Below are 20,785 nucleotides of genomic sequence, written 5' to 3'. Positions count from 1 at the left end.
GGAAGTATGAGAGCATGGCTCACTTGGGCAGCTGCAAGGGGCAGGCCATCGCTGGAATTAAAGATATGCTCAGTTTTCCTGAAAACAAACATGACAAACTCAAACCTGAGTGGGATAAGGAGGAAGAACTATAAGGGGAAGTTATGTGTTGGTGAGAATTTGTCACTTCTTTTCAGGATTACTCAGGGTGGACTAGAAGTTTCTTTTGAAAGCCCGATAACTTACTTTCAGGAATTGCCGGGTTGACTAATCTATTACCTGAGGGCATTGAGTCCCCAACTTTGCTACTGCCCAGAGAGTTAAAACTCAGACGCCCAGGTTGCTCCCCATATCGATGACATCACAATGTCTGGGAGTGGGAGCAGGGCGTAAGCATTTTTAAAGATCATCCCATGATTACGGGTGCGCAGATAAGTTCTAGAGTCACTGCTTTAGGGCATAGTCCAGATTTGTTCATTCAAAACCCACTCTTATTTTGGTTCCAAACATTCCTTAAATTTTTTTTCTCCTTTCTTGAGGGAGGAGGGTGGCGCTATGAGCAGGAAGAGGATATGGTATCACCCAATTAGGGGCTCCTGGTTTGCTAAACCTTTAGCGTAGGTTGCCAGAGCTGCACGAGGAGTGGATTTTTGCTTTGTCATTCTGACTCTGGCTGTTGGCCCGCCCACTCAGAGCAGGGAGTGGCTTGTAATCGCGAGGAACCTGCAAACCGGTTCCCCTCTTTGCTTCTGTCCTGCATTGCACCGGAGCGGAAGGTGGTGGGACGTCTGAAGAGCCTGATGTCCTAGAGCTCGTGTTCATGTAAGCTTCGGGTTAACTGACAACAGACAAAGCTCCGAGTGTTGAGGCTGTCAGCATGCTGGGAACATAAGCATTCGCCTGCCGGTGCGTGAGGAATACAGGAGAAGGGAGATGTTTTAAGGCGTGTTTGAGTAGGGATGAGGTTTTTCTAAGGTAAGCAAGCTTCTTGGAGGCGTTTATTTTTTCACACGGGTCAGCGAAAGCTTGGCCTGTGGTAGGCGACACTGGCTCCCTGTCGACTGGTGGTTGCTTTCCACTAGCTCTTTGTAGAGACAGTTTGCAGAATATCTGAGAAAATGGGATTTTGCATCATTTATTAGTGCATAAGTCTTGAACTGTAGATAACGTGATGGATTGACAGGCCCTCGACAGCGTTAAGAGAGTATATAACAATTTGAGGATGCCTTTCAAGGAATTTTACACTATTGAATCCTCAGAAATCCTGAGCGGTTGGCAAGTCATAATGTATTTCCATGTCTGTAAGTGGGGAAACCAAGGCTCAAGATCATATGACTTGCCCCAGGCAATTAAACAGGACAGCTAAGAGCGGAACCAATGCTATATATCTCACGATATCAGGCAGTACCTGGGTAGCGGATAAAAGCCTACACCACAGTGAATCCTGACTAGCTACTTGAAGCTGGGCAGTCACTTTCCCTATCTGTGAAATGGACCTGATAGGCCCTACTTCAAAAAGTAGTTGTGAAAATTTAAGTGTTCATATATACAAAACACTGCAGAAGTATTAGCTACTATTATTATTACTATTATTACCAATTATACTTGAGTGTTGGTGTGGCTTTTGTCTCTTGAATGGGCCTGATGTCAGTGTAACTGTAGTCTATTTTTAATTCTCACTGACTCATTCTAAATTCACCCGTCTGTAAGTTGGACCATTAGCTCCCATGACATATGTCATATAGGGTGTTGCTGTATTGCTTCAACGTTCCTAAATAAATCAACCTAAGTGGGCAGTGTTTATTTTGCCTCAGGGGTTCAAATTTCAAAGAAACATTGGAAGTTGGGTTTTGGCATTCTGTACGGATGCAGCCTTCAAAGGAGGATTAAGTTGGGTGGTGCTTTATAAAAGCTGAGATAAATGTGCCTTAAGCCTCCTTTTTGAGGCTTTCCTGAATTCCGGATTTACTGGGAAAGTAGGTCGTTTAAGTTTAAGAGAGACTTGCGATGATTTGAGTCTGAGTCTGACCGGAACTCTGGCGTTAGGAGCCGGCCTCGAGGCCATGTTTCCAGCTTCTGTGCCCGTCTACGGGGTCCAGGATCCAAGCCTGGTCGCGCGCGGAGCTAGGGCACTGCCTGGGCTGAGGCAGGTGGCGCTGTCCGGCGGGCGGGATGCGGGTCGCCTGGGGGGCGCGCAGTTGGCTACGCGGAAGCCCCGCCCCCGCCGCGCACTTCCCGCCGCGGCCGGGAAGCCTGACCCGCTCCCTTCTCTGCTTCTGTGCCACAGAGGACGGGCGGGGCCTCGAGGGAGCACTGTCCGAACTGACCTCGGAAACCGGCGTACCGGTTGTGTTTGTGAAAAGGAGGAAGATAGGCGGCTATGGTCCAACCCTGAAGGTAGGTAGGAGACTGTAATGTTTGTTTCACCCGCGTGTGCGGGGAGCGAGCCCCTGGAGCCCTTCGTGGTCGCAGCCCTCCTTTCAAAGCCAGGGTGGATGCGAAGGAACCTCCACATGGAGCCCATCCTAGTAAAATGACAAAGAAACACGCTGGGGCTAGCTCACGTGTTAATCGAGGTTGATGAGACGTGGGGTCAACTTCAGAATTGGGGAAGGGAATACGTAACTATTTTCACCTTTTAAAATATGTTTGTAAAAGTGACCTATTTTCTCTTGTTGTCCCTCCCTCTTTCAGAGTAAATCTAAATAACTTAATCATTTTTAGCAGTAGTGTAAACTGCTGAAAGTGAGTTGTTTAGGGAAGTACTCAGAAAAGGGGATCAGGAAATGCTTACTTTCGTCGTCCCTGTCACCTTCTTTAATTTTCTGGGAGGGAAACCCAGAAACCCCTGGCTCAGGGAAGAGCAACCAGGAACCTCTTCTGAGTGAGTTTCTCTTCAGGTGTCTTTTTTCTAGCTCAGATTTAATAATTGGATGTAGGGAAAAGGGAGAAAGAAATCTTTCCTTTGCCTGGTGGCGGGTGTGGCGGCACTGCTACCTTGGGACAGTCCACTGAGGGAGGGGTCATGGCCTACCATACTGGCAAAATGCTTGGAGGCTAGGTGCGTGTTTAAAGGGATATGCAACATGGGTGATGCTCTACACCAGGTGTAGTTGGTTACCAGGTTAAAAAGCCTCATAACGCTCATCACCTTGATACATCTGCTCTAATTTTTGCTGATTATCTTTTTGTCTTCGTATCTACGTAAATTTTAAGAAATGGAACATGCATAAATATTGCCTTCTGATAAAGTAAACCCGAGACTTCACTTAAATGTGAAATCTGTTTAGCTGTGTGTGCCTTTAGGAAGGATGTTAACAATTAATTTGCATTTTATTTATTACCTTTTCTAAAAGAATTTGCTTTTGAAAAATGGGTATATGAAATGGAGATAGACTTCAAAGACAAATAGCAAATAAATGGAAAATAATTAAAGAGAGAAAAAGGCTTTGGCTTGATTTAGAATATATTGTGTTACTGAGACCTTTAATTTGCAAGGTCTGTTAATATTCCTTCCTGTATGATCGTTCTGTTTGCTCTGTCTGTGACATAAATTTGCACTTAAAAAGTTATGTAGGCATTTAATCTTTGTATAAATTCAGCTGGTGATCCTGGTCTTAGCATCAGTGGGAATAAAAGGAATCTGGTTTTATAAGCTTTGGACACATTTTATTGATTTGATCTGATGTTTTCAGTTCCATGTGATCATAGATAATTTCAGACATTTAGGAGGTGCAATGCCATGGGCAAAAGCACACCACTGATTCATAATTAAATCATTTAGTACATCTCTTTTAAGTAAACTTACCAATCTACTTTATATCATTTATTTTTGTTTTTTTTTTTAAGAGTATTAAAACATGGAGGAAGAGACACAAGGTTTAGGACTGCTAGTTTGAAATGTTGCCCACATTTGGGGCTAAATGGTGGGTTCTGAAATGCTTTAGGAAACATTGGGTTTGAGTGGAGAAAGGCCTTTATTTGGTGGAGAATCGAGTGCTCATTGGGTTAGTGTTATAATCCTAAAGTCAGCACCTTAAAACAAAAGGTTAAGATTTCATACTTTAATTGCAACTTAAAATATGGAGAGAGAGCTTTTTAAAATGTCTGCTTCTACCTTTCTCCTCTTAATGTTGTTTCTTCCATTGTCTCCTTTCCTCCTCAGTAAATAACAGCAGAACTGACCTTGCTTTTAGTGTACTTACTGTAGACGACCAGGGAGTGAGAAGCCTTCTGGAGGGAACCGATGAGCTTAAATGACTGCCTATAAGAAGGTTTTGAAGGAGCATGTTTCAAAAACCTAGTCTAGGGACGACCTGCACAGAATCCTCTGGAATGCTTGTGGAATACGCATGCCTGGGCTTTACCTGCTGTCTTGTTAAGTAAACCTAGGATTTGCCTTTATATATAAACAGCCCCTTCAGGTATTTGTGATAAATATCAAGTTTGAGACTTAATTTAACCTATAAGGTAGTTTGGTCAAGATCAGTTGCTGAATAAATTAGTAGTGGGGAAAAGAAAAGACTATTCTTTAATACTCAAAATAGAATAGGTAGGAAATAGCAAACGGTAACTCAACAGGAAAGTTACACTTTATACCTGAATAGGAAAATAGGGAAATGTGCTATCTGTGGCTAGGACTTGTATGTCCATGTGTAAAATTCGAGCTACTAAATTCTGAGGACTATGAATAAAGTTCCTATTGCTCAAAGACATCTGGCTTTCAAGAACATTTTAGTTCTTAAGGGCAAGATTGCAAGTATTCTTACAGGGAAACTTCGTTATATGTAAATCAGTGCCTCCAGAGTTTTGAAACCACTTGTGTAAATACCTGTTGGTGGTATTTCTGAGAGGAAAAGCAAAGTGAACGAAAAAGTGCTTATTGGAATACTAAGTGCTGGACATATTTAAGACTTTTAGTAGTTTGAGATAATAATATTGGGAAATAAGACTAAAACTGGCAATATGGGACTTAATTTCTTTAAGGCAATATTATTCACTTACCAGGGTCTGACCGTGTCCCACATATGTACCTACTGCCCCTATTTTTCCCCATCCTATTTCAGGTACTCATTTCCTCTTGCCCAGGCCATTCCAGCAGTCTCTAACTGGCTTTTCAATTTTGATCTTCTTCCCCTGGTAGTCTGTCTGCTGTCAGAGCATCTTCCTAATTGCTTCTTTGCTGTCCCCAGATCTGCATCCATGGCAGTGTGCACATTACTTAGTTTGGTATCCCATATCCTCAAGGATCTGGGTCCTACCTACTTTTCTGGTTGTCTGCTCCCTCACCTATAGGAAGCTTCTGGGGAGTACTGTTAACAGCTATAGTCCCTAAAATTTCCCTTCTTCGTTTTGTTCTTTATTTCAATTCCTGACTTCTCTTTCTGCTCAAACCCACTTTTCCAACTGCCTGTTTAAGAGCAGCGGTCCCCAACCTTTTGGCACCAGGGACCGGTTGGTGCTCCTCTGAGAAGCTAATGCCTGATGATCTGAGGTGGAGCTGAGGCGGTGATTGCTAGCACTGCAACTCCTGTGCGGCCTGGTTCCTAACAGGCCAGGGGGTTGGGGACCCCTGTTTTAGAGTACAAGGCCAGATTTGTCTACTCTTTCTTCTCTGTGCTCCCACAGCACTCCCATGAATCATCTCTGGAAAAGGAGTAATCCTGCCAATGAATTTTTTTGGTTTACATATCAAAAGTGGAGAATTAGTCTTATTCTTCATGCCTGTGATCCTAGGTCTGTATTAGATGGAGCTCAGCAAATATTTAAGACATGCCTATTAGTGATAGCAGCTACCATTTATTGACTGTCTACTGACCGTTGACTGCTAGACTCTAAATGCTGTGAAACTAGTTGATTAAATCCTCACAATAGTCCTGTGAAAGGAGGTGGTATTATTCAGTTTGGCAGATGAGAACATAGAGGCCCTGAGAATTTCAGGAGTGTGCCCAGATTACATAGCTAGTTAAGTGGCAGAGCCAGGAATGGAACCCAGGCTTGTCTATAAAGTTCACTCTGGTGTACTCACAATTCTGGCACTTGGCTTTGTGTTACTGCTGTTAGGATACATGCCTGATCTCCTTAGTGTGATGGTGTGCTCATGATTCAGGGCTGAGCCCATGTAAATCTTGGTATTCCTAGCGTAGCTCTAGCAAATTAGAATTCATTCATTAGATGCTTGGTGAGTGGAACTGCATTCCTCTGTGCCTACTAAATTGTATGTTTCTTTAGGATGAAAATGATTTATTTTTATATCTTTTTTTTTTTAACAGCTAGTATGCATTCAAGTAGTATTTGTTGAATGGATGATAGTAGGGTTAGAGGAGGAGGCTCACTTAAGTGAGATATTTAGCTACAAGATGTCTTATTTTGTGAAAGTGGACTGTCTCTGTCAGAGACCGAGCCCTAAGTTGTTCAGAAGAGAGTCCAGGCAGCATATAAAGCAGTTGAGAATTTTAAAGAGCTATGTGGTAGCAGTGTTGTCCACCTCGGGCAGTCTGTGCAGATGTGCCCAGGTCAGTTGAGAAGAAAGTCACATTATGTCTATTTAGCGACTATTTATTGAGCTCCTGTGTCCTTGACATTGAGCTAGGCACTCTTTTTGTTATCTCTAACACAAGTCTATAGGGCAATGTATATACTTTAAAATATTTTCAACAAATATTTGTATATGATTTTTTTACAAAGAAGCACAGCCATGCTATATGGCAGAGAAGAAAGACATCCAGTAGACTCATTTTACAAATGAGGAATCTCCAACTCTGAAGGAAATAAGTGGAAACGAATAAAGCATGACTTTTGATTTGCACCCAGACCTCCAGATCTGAGTTCTTTCCAGACTACCTCCTTTAAAGGCGACATAACCAGTGCTTTCCTACCCCTTGTCTGTCAAACAACCCTCTGGGTCATTGCTGACTTCTGAGATGTCCCAAGACAGTTGATAATAGCTCCTACAACCTGAAAGGTTCCAGTCTCATCTCACACCCTTGTTTACCTTAATTCTTGAGGCTTGGCAAGTCAGTCAGCACTGGGCTCTCCCAAGTGTCAGTTAAAGTGTGACTTTCTTTATTTTTTCTTTCTTTCTTTCTTTCTTTCTTTCTTTCTTTCTTTCTTTTTTTTTTTTTTTCTTTCTTTCTTTCTTTTTTCTTTTTTTTTTTTCTTTTTCTTCCTTTTTTTCTTTCCTTTTCTTTTTTTTTTCTTTCTTTTTTTATTCTCTTTTTTTTTTCTTTCTTTTTCCTCCTTCCTTCCTCCTTCTTCCTTCCTTCCTTCCTTCCTTCCTTCCTTCCTTCTTCCTTCCTTCTTCTTCCTTTCTTTCTCTCTCTCTCTCTCTCTCTCTCTCTCTTTTTATGGTGACATTGGTTAACAAAGCATGTGACTTTTGACCACAGAGCAAGGTTGGAGGTTTAATATACTCTGAAATATTTCATTGAATGGCTCCAGATTATTTTGTGGGACTTGACTGTCATTTTATCTTTATTTCACGAACAATAAAGCAATCTTATTTGAATAGAATAGTTATTCAAAGTCTCTTTTGGATACTGGGTTTTTTAAAGCATCTGAAGTCCAAGGAGCCATTCATGAGAAAAATGTACATAAATAGTTTTGCTTGGTCTCAGACTCTTTGTGGACCTGCTTCAGAATACCTAGTAGAGAGGTTTACCCTTCAGAGTATATACACACTGCCATTGGTTGAATCCTTAGGTTTTAAAATTGTATTATAAGGCACTTTTCTTTTCACCGATATTTGTTATAGTGGGATATATTCCTGTATTCCTCCTTAGGGGTTTAACCTTTAAAATATTTTTCTGTTTCTAAAACAACATCCAGGAGGGAAGCTACTTGTTTGTATATATATATTTTTTCTCTTTGTAATGTTTATTAACCATTTGCTATCTTTGAGATAATTTAAAACTTATGAAGTATCTACCCAACAGTTGAAACTATTGTCAAATCTGTCACATAATTCTAATTCAATACTTACAGTAACTTTATGATGTAAGTAGTAGTATTCCCATCTTACCAATGAGGAAACTGGAGGCTGAGAGGTTGAGCAACATGCCTAACACCATTATTAAGCTAATTGGTCAAGATTGGAACCAAGGTTTGCCTCCTTCTACTGGCCATGTCTTTTAGAAACTCATTTGAAAAACAGATATCTGCCTTAATCATAGCAAAGTGTACCTTTAATACTGTGAAAAACCAAACAAAGCGAAAATATACACACACAAACATAATCTTAAAGGAAGTTAAGATGAAAAAGAAAATACACCTACTGTCCTGCTGCTCTGACAAATCGGAGCAGGACTTTACTGCGTCTTTTCATGGCTCAGTATTAAATCGATACCCTGGCAGGATGAGGGGGAAAAAACTGCTGCGAAAGGAGGCACAGAGAAGTTTGGGGAGGTAGCTGACAGCAGGAGAAGTCCACTTAGAGTGTGGGGCTCAAACCCGGCTTGTTCCTGGCTTTGGCTCAGGAGTCTCTTAAGCAGCTATTTGTTGATTAATCCTGAAATAAAAATCCCACTGGAAAAGAGTGGACCCATGCAAGTTCTTTTTTTATTTGGCCGGAGAGAGACCTCTAATCTGTGACAGCCATCCCATTATGTTTGGGTTGAATGCTGGAGGTTGTAGGAAAGAGTTTAAGAATGCTTGGGATGAATGAATCTGAACTCTGAGCAAAGGGACCGAAAAATAAGACTGGAGGGAAAACTGAAGAAAGGAAGAAAGGAAATAGAGGGGGCCGTATTCAGCCCCTGGCAGCAACTCCTGAAAGAGGAAAAAGCAGGGGAGAGGAGCTAAATTATCTTGAAGGCCAAGCTGTGTGTGTCTTTTGTTGCCTGAACTAGTCTTACTGAATGAAGGTAGACTTTAGTAATTTCTTTGAAATAATAGCATACTTTTGCTATTAATAAAAATCTCACCTAATGATTTTTATTTTGAGGTGACATCTGAACCTTGTGCTCTAAAGGCAGATTTAAGAAGGCAGAATATTCAAGTACAGCTGTCTGAGGACGGTCTGAGTTACATGTTACTGTGGTTTTAAGGGTCAAGGATCTAGCCTAGAATGAACACAGCACTGGAAATCACAACGTAATGATGTGATGCATGTCCCGATGTGTTCTGTTGCTTCGGGCAAGTTGTGTGGGCTGTTATCTCCTGAGAAATTCTTGTAAATAGTATTAGTAATCCTTTCTAAGTAGGTTAGAAGAATTAATTTATCTCCAAAGCATTTTGAAATTCTTAGATGAAAGGCTCTGTATGGAGCAAATTGGTATCAGGCTGTGTTCCCTTCTCTGAGCCAGGAGAAAACAGGCACCTTAGGGTTGGCTTATCCTCTGGAGTTCTTTTATAGATAGCTTTTATTGAATTTGAAGTGAATATCAGAAGCTCCTAAGAATATGATTAACTATAAAAGCAAACCCTTTTGAATTTGGGACTTGGAATTAACTGTGTTTTCATCTACAATTTAAAGCAGGTTTGAATATTAGATTGTAATTGGCCAGACTTGGAGCGGGAGGGCACTGATATGCCCCTTTGATGATTCTGGGTCCTGACTTTTTCTCTCACTTTTTATTTCGGAGAAAGATAAGACTGACTTTCTGAAAAGCAGTCAACTTTTATTTTCATTGTGTAGACTCTCTCAAACTAATCTGTGAAATTATTCTTTTACTGCCAAATAACTCGCAATATGTGCTTGAACAAATTTTTAATCTGTGTTCAATTATACATTCCAATGTGTGTACTCAAATGCATCCATGTGAAAACAGCTTTGCTTAAAAGATTTAAAACCAAGTTTTTGCTTTAGAGAAGCTAACAGTCTAATACAGCAGGATAATATATAAGGGCAAATAACCGTAATGTGTGGTGTTTTTAAAAAATGCATATTTCTTCTGAATTACCCCTACTTAAAGAAATAATGGTGGACAATAGTAATATAAAAGTGTTGGAGTAACTTATTCGGTTTTCCTGTTCATGTATTTGCAAGAAACTTTCTGTTAATGTCAAAGAAAAATGAACCAGTCTAGATGCATAGGAAGGAAGGTAGGGCTAATTTACTTAATGGTACCTTGAAACCACAGGTGAAGTATGGTGTGTTCTCTCCTTCCTTTCCGCCCTCCCCCATTCCTCCACTTCTTTAAAAGGAGGCACAGAGAAGTTTGGGGAGGTAGCTGACAGCAGGATAAGTCCACCTGTTAGAGTGTGGGACTCAAACCCTGCTTGTTCCTATCCACCTGTTGCAGTGGTTAAAAGCTTTTGGTTGAGTGGGTTGAGAGTGCATATTCTCTTTAAAAACGGTGTATTCCTTTCCAGTGATACCTACACTTTGTTGCTTGTGTCACTGTTGAACTGAGCCCTCTTTCCAACTGTACGAGAATTCCCAATGGACTAGTGGGCAAATTTTGCCACTAATCACCTGATTTACAGCATATGCTTTCCATAGCCTTGTAACAGATTATGTTTAAAATCTTAATAGCCTTTGCTCACCTTTTAGGGTTCATATTTATTGTCCATTCAGTTTATGTCCTTTAGCCTTTGGCAAGCTTACAAATAAACAGCTCTTTTGTAGAGATTGTACCCACTTTATTCTTCCCCCCTTGGGTGGTGGAGAACCAAAGTTCGCCTGAGTAATACCTCCCCCCTCCCTCATTTGGGTAGGTTGGAAGGGATTGGGTTTTTGAAGGCCCGAGAAGGTAATTGAAGTAATTTGCATTTGTAAAATGAAGAATTGAGTTCCAAACTACAACCTAGCAAATGAACCCTTAGAGTTCACTGCCTATTTGTAATGGAAGTTGTGTTTGTCAAGATCCTTGGCCCTACTGGCAGTTTATAATCTAGCCAGATCTAGTCTCCTCTCCCCTTCAAAAAAAAAGCCCCATCTTTTAGTCATACTAAGAAAGAAAAATGAAGGTCGACCTAACTGCAATATGTGACAGCAAATGTTTTAAAGTGCAGGACCTTTAATTCCTTCACAATTTTGTCATAGATTGTCCAGGTGTTTCTTTGAAAGCTAGATGATACTGTCAGTAAATGCTAAAACAACAGCTGTCACTTAAACGGGCACTATTTCAGTGTGGGGCTGGGACCCATTATTGCGTGCGTGTTATGTTCCGCGGACCTGCTTGCGAACGCGTGGGGCCGGGCTCCGCGGGGCGTGGCCACCGGGAGGCGGATCGAGCTGGGGGCGGGGCCTCCGAGCCCTGTTGCCAGTGCGCATGGGCGGACGTCTTCCTCCGCCCCGACTGACCCCTTCAATTTCCGCCGTTGTCCGAATCGTTGCGAAAGCCGTTAGCCGAACTATACCCGAGCTCCTCCAGTAACCGTCATGTCCGATGAAAAAGATTCCCTGAGGAGGGGCGTGGAGAAAGGAGAGGAGCCGACGGTTACCATCACCAGTCGTGCGTACTCCGTGAAGCAGGCAGAGGAGGCGGAACCGATGAAGGTGGAAGTGGCGGTGGGGGCTGCCGACTGCGCTGACGACCTCAACTATGGGGAGGCCGACATCGATCCGCATCTCCTAGGGCTGGAGGCCGACGAGGAGAAGTGCCGGAGTATCCGCAGGCAGTACCGGCAGCTCATCAGTACCGTCCAGCAGAACCGTGAAGACATAGTGAACACAGCAAGCGACTCGTTAAGCGAGGCTCTTGAAGAAGCCAATGTCCTGTTTGACGAAGTGAGCCGAACAAGAGAAGCAGCCCTCGATGCCCAGTTTCTTGTTTTGGCTTCTGATTTGGGTAAAGAAAAAGCAAAGCAGCTAAACTGTGATATGAGTTATTTTAATCAAGTAGCATTTTGTGACTTTCTATGTATATTTGTTGGTCTAAACTGGATGGAAGGTGATGAACATAATGAGTTGAGTGGTTTTGATGATAATATAGCCCTTTCCTTCTGGGAGACAGTACAGAAAGAAGCAACATCCTGGATATTGCAAGCTGAAACATTCCACTTTGTTTTTGGTTCATTCAAGTCAGAGTCTTCTGCACGAAAGCGCCGACGTGACCAGAAAAAAGCGCACAAAATGGAAGAACATAGGGATATGCCTATAAAGCTGAGGAAGTTGGACCTGAGTAGTAATCAAGAAGCGACAGAAAAAGAAGTAGAAAGAATCTTGGGATTGTTGCAAACGTACTTTCGAAAGTATCCTGATACTCCCGTCTCCTATTTTGAGTTTGTGATTGATCCAAATTCTTTTTCTCGTACTGTGGAGAATATATTTTATGTTTCTTTCATTATAAGGGATGGTTTTGCAAGAATAAGGCTTGACCAAGACAGGCTGCCAATATTAGAGCCAATTAATATTAACCAAATGGGTGAGGGAAATGATCCCAGTTCCTATGGCAGAAGACAAGGTGTTATATCTTTGAGTTTACAGGACTGGAGAAATATTGTGGCAACTTTTGAAATCTCAGAGGCTATGATCACAAACTCATACTAAATATTTTGTTAGTATAGGATGCATTTTGTGGCTTTTCTAAAGTAAACAGAAGCACATACTGTATTTCTTACGAAGTGAAAAAGTATTTTCAGGAACATCAGAAATTGTTTTACGTGCAATGTAATTTTCTTGGTAGTTGACAAGTTTGTAATGATCTTCGGTTATTAAAAACATTCTCTGGCATATTCATGGGGAAATTTTTTTGAATGTCCTTTAAGACGCTTTATTAATAAAAATCAGTTACGATGCTCTGTGATACTGTGTTCCTGTGTTACAGGGAACCAATGGAATTCCATACGGGGCTCCTAACCAGGTTGGGGAAAGAGTGGATGAAAAAAATGGTAAAGAAAGACTATCCCTAGGGCAGTGAATATGCAGCGTTAATACTATAAAAGAATTTGGATGCCTTTCTTCATTGCGAAGAGGACTCAGTAAGATGAATGAGTGGGTATCCATATTCTAAATTTCTCCTGTGATTAGATTAGACTCAACAAAAGTAGAGTTTCTTTACTATGATAGTTGAGGCATCAAGTGCTTAAGGGTGAGAGGCATCAATTAAGTGCTTAAAGGTGAGCGGGAATTGGTCAAAGATAGGAAAGGTATTCTAGGTAGGGGAAGTGGAGGCCAAATGTATGGGATTGTGAGAAGTTATGGCACCAGAGAACCATAAAAAATTTTTTTGAAAACTATTCCATTTGAATGTTAAACTGGGCAAGAAATCGAATTACCTTGTCAGTATCCTCAGAGGTAGAAGATATTTTTGTCAAATTATTTCAAATGCAAAATCCACAGCCAGTTATAGTTTTTATTTAATTGGTTAATTCTCTAGTTTCTCTTGGTAATTTCTGCCAGTACAGAGTATCTTTCAGAATCAGTGATGTTTCATTATGTAACAACCTTGAATATTTGTTCCCAGTTCAATTTTGCATTTCTTAATAGGGTTTGAAATGCCTGCAAACCGTCCCTGTTTAAACTGAAATATAAGATTAATTTATTCAAAAGTTCTTCACTTCAGATAAAGCTGTAAATGCTTTTTTAAAAATTACCTGCAATTGTTTAAAAAAAAATAGCCTTATTGGGTGTTATTACTGAAAATTTGAGTTTTGAAAAAACAGATTTTGAATGCGCAGTGAGGAATCCTATAAGCTTCCCGATCCCTGTAGGAATTTAATCTTTGGTAGTGGCGGATTTTGCCATTAAGCATTATTTGGCAGGTGGATAAATGTTTTGCATAGCAGTAACGATAAACTTTCCTACTAAGTCTAGTGCGAAGTGGGGAAAGGAAATCCAGACTGAATGAATGACATCAAGATTGAGTGGACTGATCCTACATGTGTTTAGTGGGGGGAGGGTTCTTCAGTAATAGTGGCTGTTTTTAGCAAAAAATAGAAATTTCTCATGAAACTCAGCCAATTATTTTCTAAAGTAGCCATTCCTTCCCCTTTTTCATTTGAAGGAATGCTGATTCTTCCCTGTGTCTACCACCCTTTGATTTAGCAACCATGAAAGCATCTTTTGGCCTCACTGATTCTCACATGAGTTCCTTGGGTTTTCCAGAGATTTGCTGTTCAAGGAAAAAATACTCTTAATGAGAGCAAAAAGATGTTGCCTTAGTTCTTTACTCCTCACCAGATGTGCCTTGTTCAATGTCTAGTGTCTTTACTAGGAGTATGTGAGACTCAGTGACAGCCATGTTAATTTACTCAGCAACTATGCCTACTGTGCCAGGCGCTGCCCGAGGCCCTGGGGAAAATGGGTAGAAAATGACCCAACTCTCATGAAATTTATATTTCAATGGATGTATTACTTTCCTATTGCTGCTATAACAAATTACCATTTAATGGCTTAAAAGAAACAAATTTGTTACCTTTTACAGTTCTTCGGTTTGGATGGCCAAAATCTTTTCTCTGGGCTAAAAGTAAGATGTTCACAGAGCTAATTCCTGCTAAGGCTCTGCGGGGAGAATCCGTTTTCTTGCCTTTTCCGTTTTTGGAGGCTGCCTGTGTTCCTTGATTCAGTGTCTTCCTCCATTTTCAGAGCTGAGTGTGGAGCCTCTTCTGTCTTTACATTTACTACTGTAATGAAGTCTCCCTCTGCTTCTCTCATATCAGGATACTTGTGATGAAGTGGGGCCTGCTGGGATGATTCTGGAAAATCCCTCGGTCACCAGATCCTTAAATCACATTTAGGGACATCCCTAAAGTCCCTTTTACAAGTGGTGTATTCAAAGGTTCGAAGGATTCGGACCTCAGTGTTGGGGACCACTGTTCAGCCTATCACGGAGGGGGAGACAACAGTATTGCTGTTCATGATGGTTGCTCTGAGAAAAAACTGCTCGGATAATGGTGGAGATGCCACCTCAGGGTGGTAAGGGAAGACCCCTGGAAGGAGGCATTTGAATGGGATCTGTTATAATTTGCCAGAATAGTTGCTGCAGAGTAAATGTTAAATATTACCTTGGTTCTAGATACTTTAGGTGCATAATAGCCAAAGATCTAGATAATTAATTGTTCATGGAGAGTCAACTTCCCTGCTCCTCCCTAGGGAAAGATAGTGCAACAAGCATCTCTACTTGTTGATGATTCTTTGAGTTGTACTCATCTCAGTATTAGATGAGTACAAATCATCTGAGCAGGAAGATGATTCTTTGATTTGTACTCATCTCAGTATTACTGTTTGGTATTTCCCACCTAGCATTACCCATTGACATTGACTCAGAATTTCCTTAGGCTAGGAGTTGGCAACTTCTTTTCTGCAAAAAGCCAGATAGTAAATATTTTAAGCTTTGTGGGCCATATGACCTCTGCTGAAACTAATTAACTATGCTGTTGTTGCCAAAACAGCAGTTATAGATAGTATTGAAACAAATGGGCATGGCTGTTTTCCAATAAAATTTTATTTGAATTTCATATAATTTTTATGTATTATGAACTATTACTCTAAATTTTTTCTTCCTTATCATTTGAAAATGTTAATAACCATTATCGGCTCAGGGGCTATAAAATAGGCCTCCTGGATTTGCCTCACAGGCTGTAGTTTGCCAACTCCTGTCATAGGCCTAGGGCCCAGTGTCTTCTAGAAGGTCTGTAGCATTCAAACCACCATTTAATGTTATTTCTTTGCTGGCCCATAATCCTCCAAAGCACGAAGGGGCTTGAGGTACAACCCCAATGGATGCTGCCCCATGTCAGCAACAGAGCAGTCAGATTTCAAAGTAAACAAGAAGTTGGGACCTGGTGGAGATTATTTATCTCTGCAAACAAGGACCCGGGCAAGAGAATTTAAGGAACTTGCCCAGGATCACACAGAAGTGGCAAAGTCAGGTCCAGATTTTGACCAAATCCAGACTTCTAACCCACTGTGCCATTCCCTTTCGTACTTTAGTGTTTTTCCACAGTTTTATTTTTGTGGATGAGAACACTGAACTGAAACCCAGCCTCTCGGTATACATAAGAGATTAGGAACTAGCACCCAAGTCTTTTGTTCGGAAATGTTTTTGAACATCACATACATGCAAAGTTGGCATTCGTGATGCAGAGATGAAAGACAGGATGCCTGTCCTTGCAGAGTTGATGGGACTGTGCAGTGATGCCAGCAGGGATCTCAGAGGAGGACCCAACTTGTGCACTGTCAAGTAAAGGTTCCCAGCTAAATCTTGAAGGACGTGAAGGGGCTGGGGTAGAACAGCCTGTGCTAATAAGTGTAATAAGTGCTCCTTGATAGCATATGTTAATAGAGTTGCAAGAAAGAAAAGGGAGAATGTTGTTTGGGAGCTTGAGGGAGGCAGTGGAGGAAATGGGACTTATGTTAGAGTCTTAGAACCTTGATAAAAGAATCCTTTAAACCCTAAAGGAATGTGTTAGAAAGGGTGCTGTGTTTGTACACATTGAATAAAAACAAGATAACATCCTTCAGTCTGTCTATGTACTGGATCAGGATTTGATGGGAAGAGGGCATTTCAAGTAGTTGAGGGAGGTGGGGAGTACAGGGGAGTGCAGGGGAGATCTGTGAAACACTCTAGAGCTTTTTGACTTAGTCCCAGTCAGATTCCCTTCTTTAGACAGGAGAGAGTTAGTAACGAAAAGGATTTTCCCTCTCAGCCACTGTGCTGCTTTGTTTTATCTCATTTAAACTCTGCAGATTGGTAAATTACAGGAGTATATAACTTCATTTTACAAATGTAAAGACAGAGACTCCTAAGAATCAGGCTATTAGCCCTAATTGTTGTGGCTGCCAGCCCCCGAAAGACACACGGACCACCAGAAATCAGTGAGTTATAGGAAACATACTCTATTCAGCCAGCTGGGTCCGCCAGGGGTATGCAGACCCCAAATTAAGCAGCCCCGAAATGTAGAGGTACAGAGTTTTTAAGCCCTAAATCTCATTCCTCATTCTGTCTTAAACACAAAGGTCTATTTTTCTCCTATTCACCACCTGCCAACACACAGGTCCGTTGTGCAAGCGGGAGTACAGAAGCAGAAAGCTTATTGTTAGTATGTTATGCTCCCATGGACGATAGCCTATGTTCCCATGGACGATAGCCTATGTTCCCATAGGCGATAGCCAAGCAGTAATTTTCCAGCCAGCACATAATGACCTAGTTTGGGGAGTGGTAGAGCAAGTATTTTAACCCAGGTCAGTTCAACGCTGGAACTCACGTATAATGGTGAGAAAACTCAGTATAAATCTGTGCCCAAGGATATAAATAATGCTTTGAGGGAAAATAAAGATTACTTATTCTAATTTTAAAGAAATAGGCACACTTGAATTGCTTTCAGCATTGTTTTTGCACACTTGGATTGTTTTTGGCCCTTTATGGGGCGGGGGCGGATCTGGAGCAGTTTTACTGGGGTTGTGGGTGCGAGAAAGGCGTTGCTGTGAGATGGGTGGAAGAAAGGGAAGAATAGCCAACATGTAGTAAGCCCAGCAAACACCTGCAGGTAAGGTGTTGTGTGTTTATCCTTATGTCCTATAGCAGTGGTCCTCAAAGTGTGGTCTGGATTCCTCTGGGGGCCCCTGAGGCCCCTCAGGAAGTCCTTGAGGTCAAAATTATCTTCATAATACTAAGTTGCTGTTTGCCCTTTTCACTCTAATTCTCTTGCAAGTATACCATGGAGTTTTCCAGAAGCTACGTGACAGGTGATATTACAACAGAACACAGAAAAGATATGAGCTGCCTTTTATTATGATATACACTTAAAGACAATTACAAAGATATAAAACAATGCCACTCTTCTTGCTAATTAAAACTTTTTAATATTTTATGTTTAATAATATTTAAGATATTTAATATTTTAAAGTATTAACATTTTTCTTGGTTTTGATTTCTGATATGCTAAATATTAATAAATAAACCCCATGAACCAAAACTCTTTGGGGTCCTAAGTAAATTAAGGTCGTAAAGGGATCCTGAGACTAAAAAATTTGAGAACTCCTATATCAGCGACTGTGACCAGCAGTCACTATTTCTAGCAGTTGGAATTGGAGGAGAAAGTGGGGAGCATTTCTCTCTTGTCTCTCCTTACCCCATCTGTGTGCTCCTTCCTTACACTGTCTGGGGAGCTGCCTTCTGCTGTCTATCTTATTTATATTTCAGGTGGGAAACCACTTACCTGGAGCTGAATGACAGCAATTTCAGTTTTAAGTTGGATTAAAATGCAAAGACATCATGTTTAGTTCTGGGGATCAGCTGAATGCTTCTTACTGATTTTACAGTTGAACATGTTCAGGCTCACTCAGAGCTTTCATTGTAAAATCTGGGCACTGGTTGATGTAATTTGACTTTAACCTTGAATCGTAAGAACCCAGGTCCGATACAGAATTTCAGTGCAGAACAGATTGTAAACATCCTTGGGGAGAAGTATGTGACTTTTCAGCATGACAGTGCATTTTCTTTCTTTTGTTCAAGTAGATCTGTTGGGGGAGGGTGTTATAAGAACTGCTGGTTTTCTCTGAGGCAGCCAGTGATTGTGTTCTGGCACCATCTGGGTTAAGTACATGCAGATAAAATGCGGCTGAGATTAAAAATGGTTATTTTCTAGAAGAACGTCTAGCTGTCTTTATTAGTTAATTCTCTCAAACCAGCAAGTCAGCCTTATGCTCTTCGAGGCCAAATGGAGAGTAACTTGTTATTTGAAGCTTACATTGATTCTTTGATCCAAATGGCTATTATCACCAAATTGTTTTTCCCCCCACAGTGCCTTGTATTGAAGGAGGAGCCTCTGCCATAATGCCAGTTGATGAATACTGGCTGTGTTTACCAGCCTCTCATGTTAGACCTTTTGTACAGACGGTCAGGGTGACGCAGTCTTGTCCCCATTGTTGCTGGCTTCCAGGTGTTCTCCCTTCAGTCCCTGAGCCATCATGTGTACCTGCCGTGCTGCCAAGGGGCAGCCACAGTGCCGCGCCTCCTCCTCCATCCTCCACTGCGCCCCCTTCCACACCCCAAACATCCTGTTCTGCTGACCCTAAGCTCTGCCTTTCATCCCCCACATCTGATGGTAGTCAGGAGAAAAAAAATGTACAGTCTAGGCTGGTAAGTTTGGGAGCTTTTTTAAAATTAAGGTTAAAACTTGATTTTTAGAAAAAATTTTTTGGTGCGTATTAACTTTTTTAGTCATTATCTCATCTTAGCACAGATTTTTGTTTTAATAAAAGGTAATGTTAAATATATCACCAAAAGTGTTCAAAGCTAATATGAAATGTAACTAATGGGTGTAAATACTAAGGGAACGAAATGATGATTTAAACTGAGAAGTCTAACCCTTATAAAGCCTGTCACATCACAAGTACAAGGAAACTAAATACTAAATATAACAGGATGCTTCGTGCATAAGTAGATTAAAAAAATGAGTTTTACAGAGTGCCCACTTTCCTTTTTTCTTGCTTATTTAAAATGCACTGCAAAAGCAGGGACTTTTACATTTAACTTTTCAAGCAGGTGTATGTCAGTTAATGATTTTGTTTTGAATTTCTTGATTTTATGCCTTACCTCAACAGTGCAGAAAAGTTGTAACTATCTGGCTAATCTCTTTCAGTTGCTATTTACCAGGCCCCTACCTTAATCTGAGACCTTAGTCCACTCATTATTTTCTACCTTTGACTAGAAAGTAAAGATGATTGCCAAGTTGTATTGATGGCTTAAAAACATATGGTACAGATGTTTTACAAACCTAATTTAGAACCCGGTTTAAAAGTTCCAGGAAGAAAGGGCTGATCAAACTTAATTTAGGCCGAAGTTGATTTTGTTGGGCCATCAAGACCTTACTTATGTGAAAGTACTTTAGGAACACTTCAAAGTAGTTATCTGCGATGCGATAAAGTCGCACATTTCTGTTTGTGTATTGTGATAGAAATCAGACCACATTTTTTTTTTTTTCTGGCAAATTTCTTTTGCTTTTCTTTAAGGAAAGGTTTTCTCAAAAACCTCTTCTGGAAAAGTCATGGTGAATCCTGCGTGTGCCAGAGACCCACGGGCCCAGGCAGGACAGGCATTTAGAAAGTTTCTTCCCCTCTTGACCGAGTATTCGTTGGAAGGGGTGCTGCGGAAACTGTAACCAAAGGAGGCATTGTGCTTCCAGAAAAATCTCAAGGAAAAGTTTGCAAGCAACAGTAGCTGTTGTATGGGGCTCTAAAGGAAAGGGTGGAGAGATTCAACCAGTTAGCGTTAAAATTGGAGACAACTTTATGGAGGCACCAAAGTAGTTTAGATGACAAGGACTTTTTCTTATTTAGAGATGGCAACATCCTCGGAAAGTATGTAGACTGAAATAAATCACTATTGAAATGGCACCCTGTGAAGCTGCTGCCCATTCCACTGAAGTTCTGAAATCTCATCATGTAAATAATTTCCATGTCTCTTTTATGATAAATTAATGATATCCAAAACTAACGGCATTCAAAGTCTCTTAAAATTTATTTTCACTGTACTGATATAAACATTTCCAAATAAAAATGTATAAATGAAAAAAAAAAAGCTCTTTGGACATTGCTGCTTTTAAGTTAAATTCTTTTCCCTCTCATTGTTTTTCTTTTTTTAGGCTTATCAAGAGGGCAGACTTCAAAAGCTACTGACAATGAATGGCTCTGAGGATCAACCTGAGTCCTATGATTATGACCTCATCATCATTGGAGGGGGCTCAGGAGGATTGGCAGCTGCTAAGGCAAGGCTCTTCGTGTGTTTCTGGGTTGCGACAGTTCTCCAGGTTCTCTGTGGGATTTGTTTGAGCCACTCATGTGCCTTTTTGCACATTAACTTGGATAGGACACGTTATGGGACCACCACTTCATATACCATTTTTCCAGGTCGAACTATATGTTCTTTGGATGAAAGTACTGGACGCAGTATTTTGGGACACATTTTCATTCATTTAG

The 20,785-nt window shown here is 40.9% G+C and overlaps 2 protein-coding genes and 1 pseudogene across 5 annotated transcripts in view; all 3 read left to right on the top strand.

Annotated features, from left to right (window-relative positions):
- The first annotated feature begins 651 nt into the window (after positions 1-651).
- Positions 652-20,785, top strand: part of TXNRD1 (thioredoxin reductase 1) — a 57,750-nt gene continuing 37,616 nt past the window's right edge. The window contains exons 1-3 of one of the 4 annotated variants that reach the window (XM_039877912.1): positions 652-801; positions 2,267-2,376; positions 20,452-20,574. In XM_039877912.1, coding sequence (XP_039733846.1) covers positions 20,488-20,574 — 87 coding nt within the window. In that variant the 5' untranslated portion in view covers positions 652-801; positions 2,267-2,376; positions 20,452-20,487. Of the gene's footprint in view, positions 955-2,266; positions 2,377-20,451; positions 20,575-20,785 lie in introns of all 4 variants that reach the window. The other 3 variants (XM_039877910.1, XM_039877909.1, XM_039877913.1) reach the window with 3 other exon arrangements.
- EID3 (EP300 interacting inhibitor of differentiation 3) lies at positions 10,106-12,668 on the top strand. Its single transcript, XM_039877914.1, has one exon. It carries the CDS (start codon positions 11,303-11,305, stop codon positions 12,410-12,412), a length of 1,110 nt encoding a protein of 369 aa, XP_039733848.1. The 5' UTR covers positions 10,106-11,302; the 3' UTR covers positions 12,413-12,668.
- On the top strand, positions 18,956-20,425 carry LOC120614938 (10 kDa heat shock protein, mitochondrial-like; annotated as a pseudogene).

This window comes from Pteropus medius, unplaced genomic scaffold (genome assembly GCF_902729225.1).
Source record: "Pteropus medius unplaced genomic scaffold, Ma_sr-lr_union100, whole genome shotgun sequence".
Classification (NCBI taxonomy): Eukaryota; Metazoa; Chordata; class Mammalia; order Chiroptera; family Pteropodidae; genus Pteropus; species Pteropus medius.
Note: the sequence above shows the minus strand (reverse complement) of the source record. Positions and strands in the feature narration are given on the sequence as shown.

Bases quoted from the DNA above. Each gene is read 5' to 3' on its own strand.
- EID3 (XM_039877914.1), top strand. From the start codon at position 11,303: ATGTCCGATGAAAAAGATTCCCTGAGGAGGGGCGTGGAGAAAGGAGAG.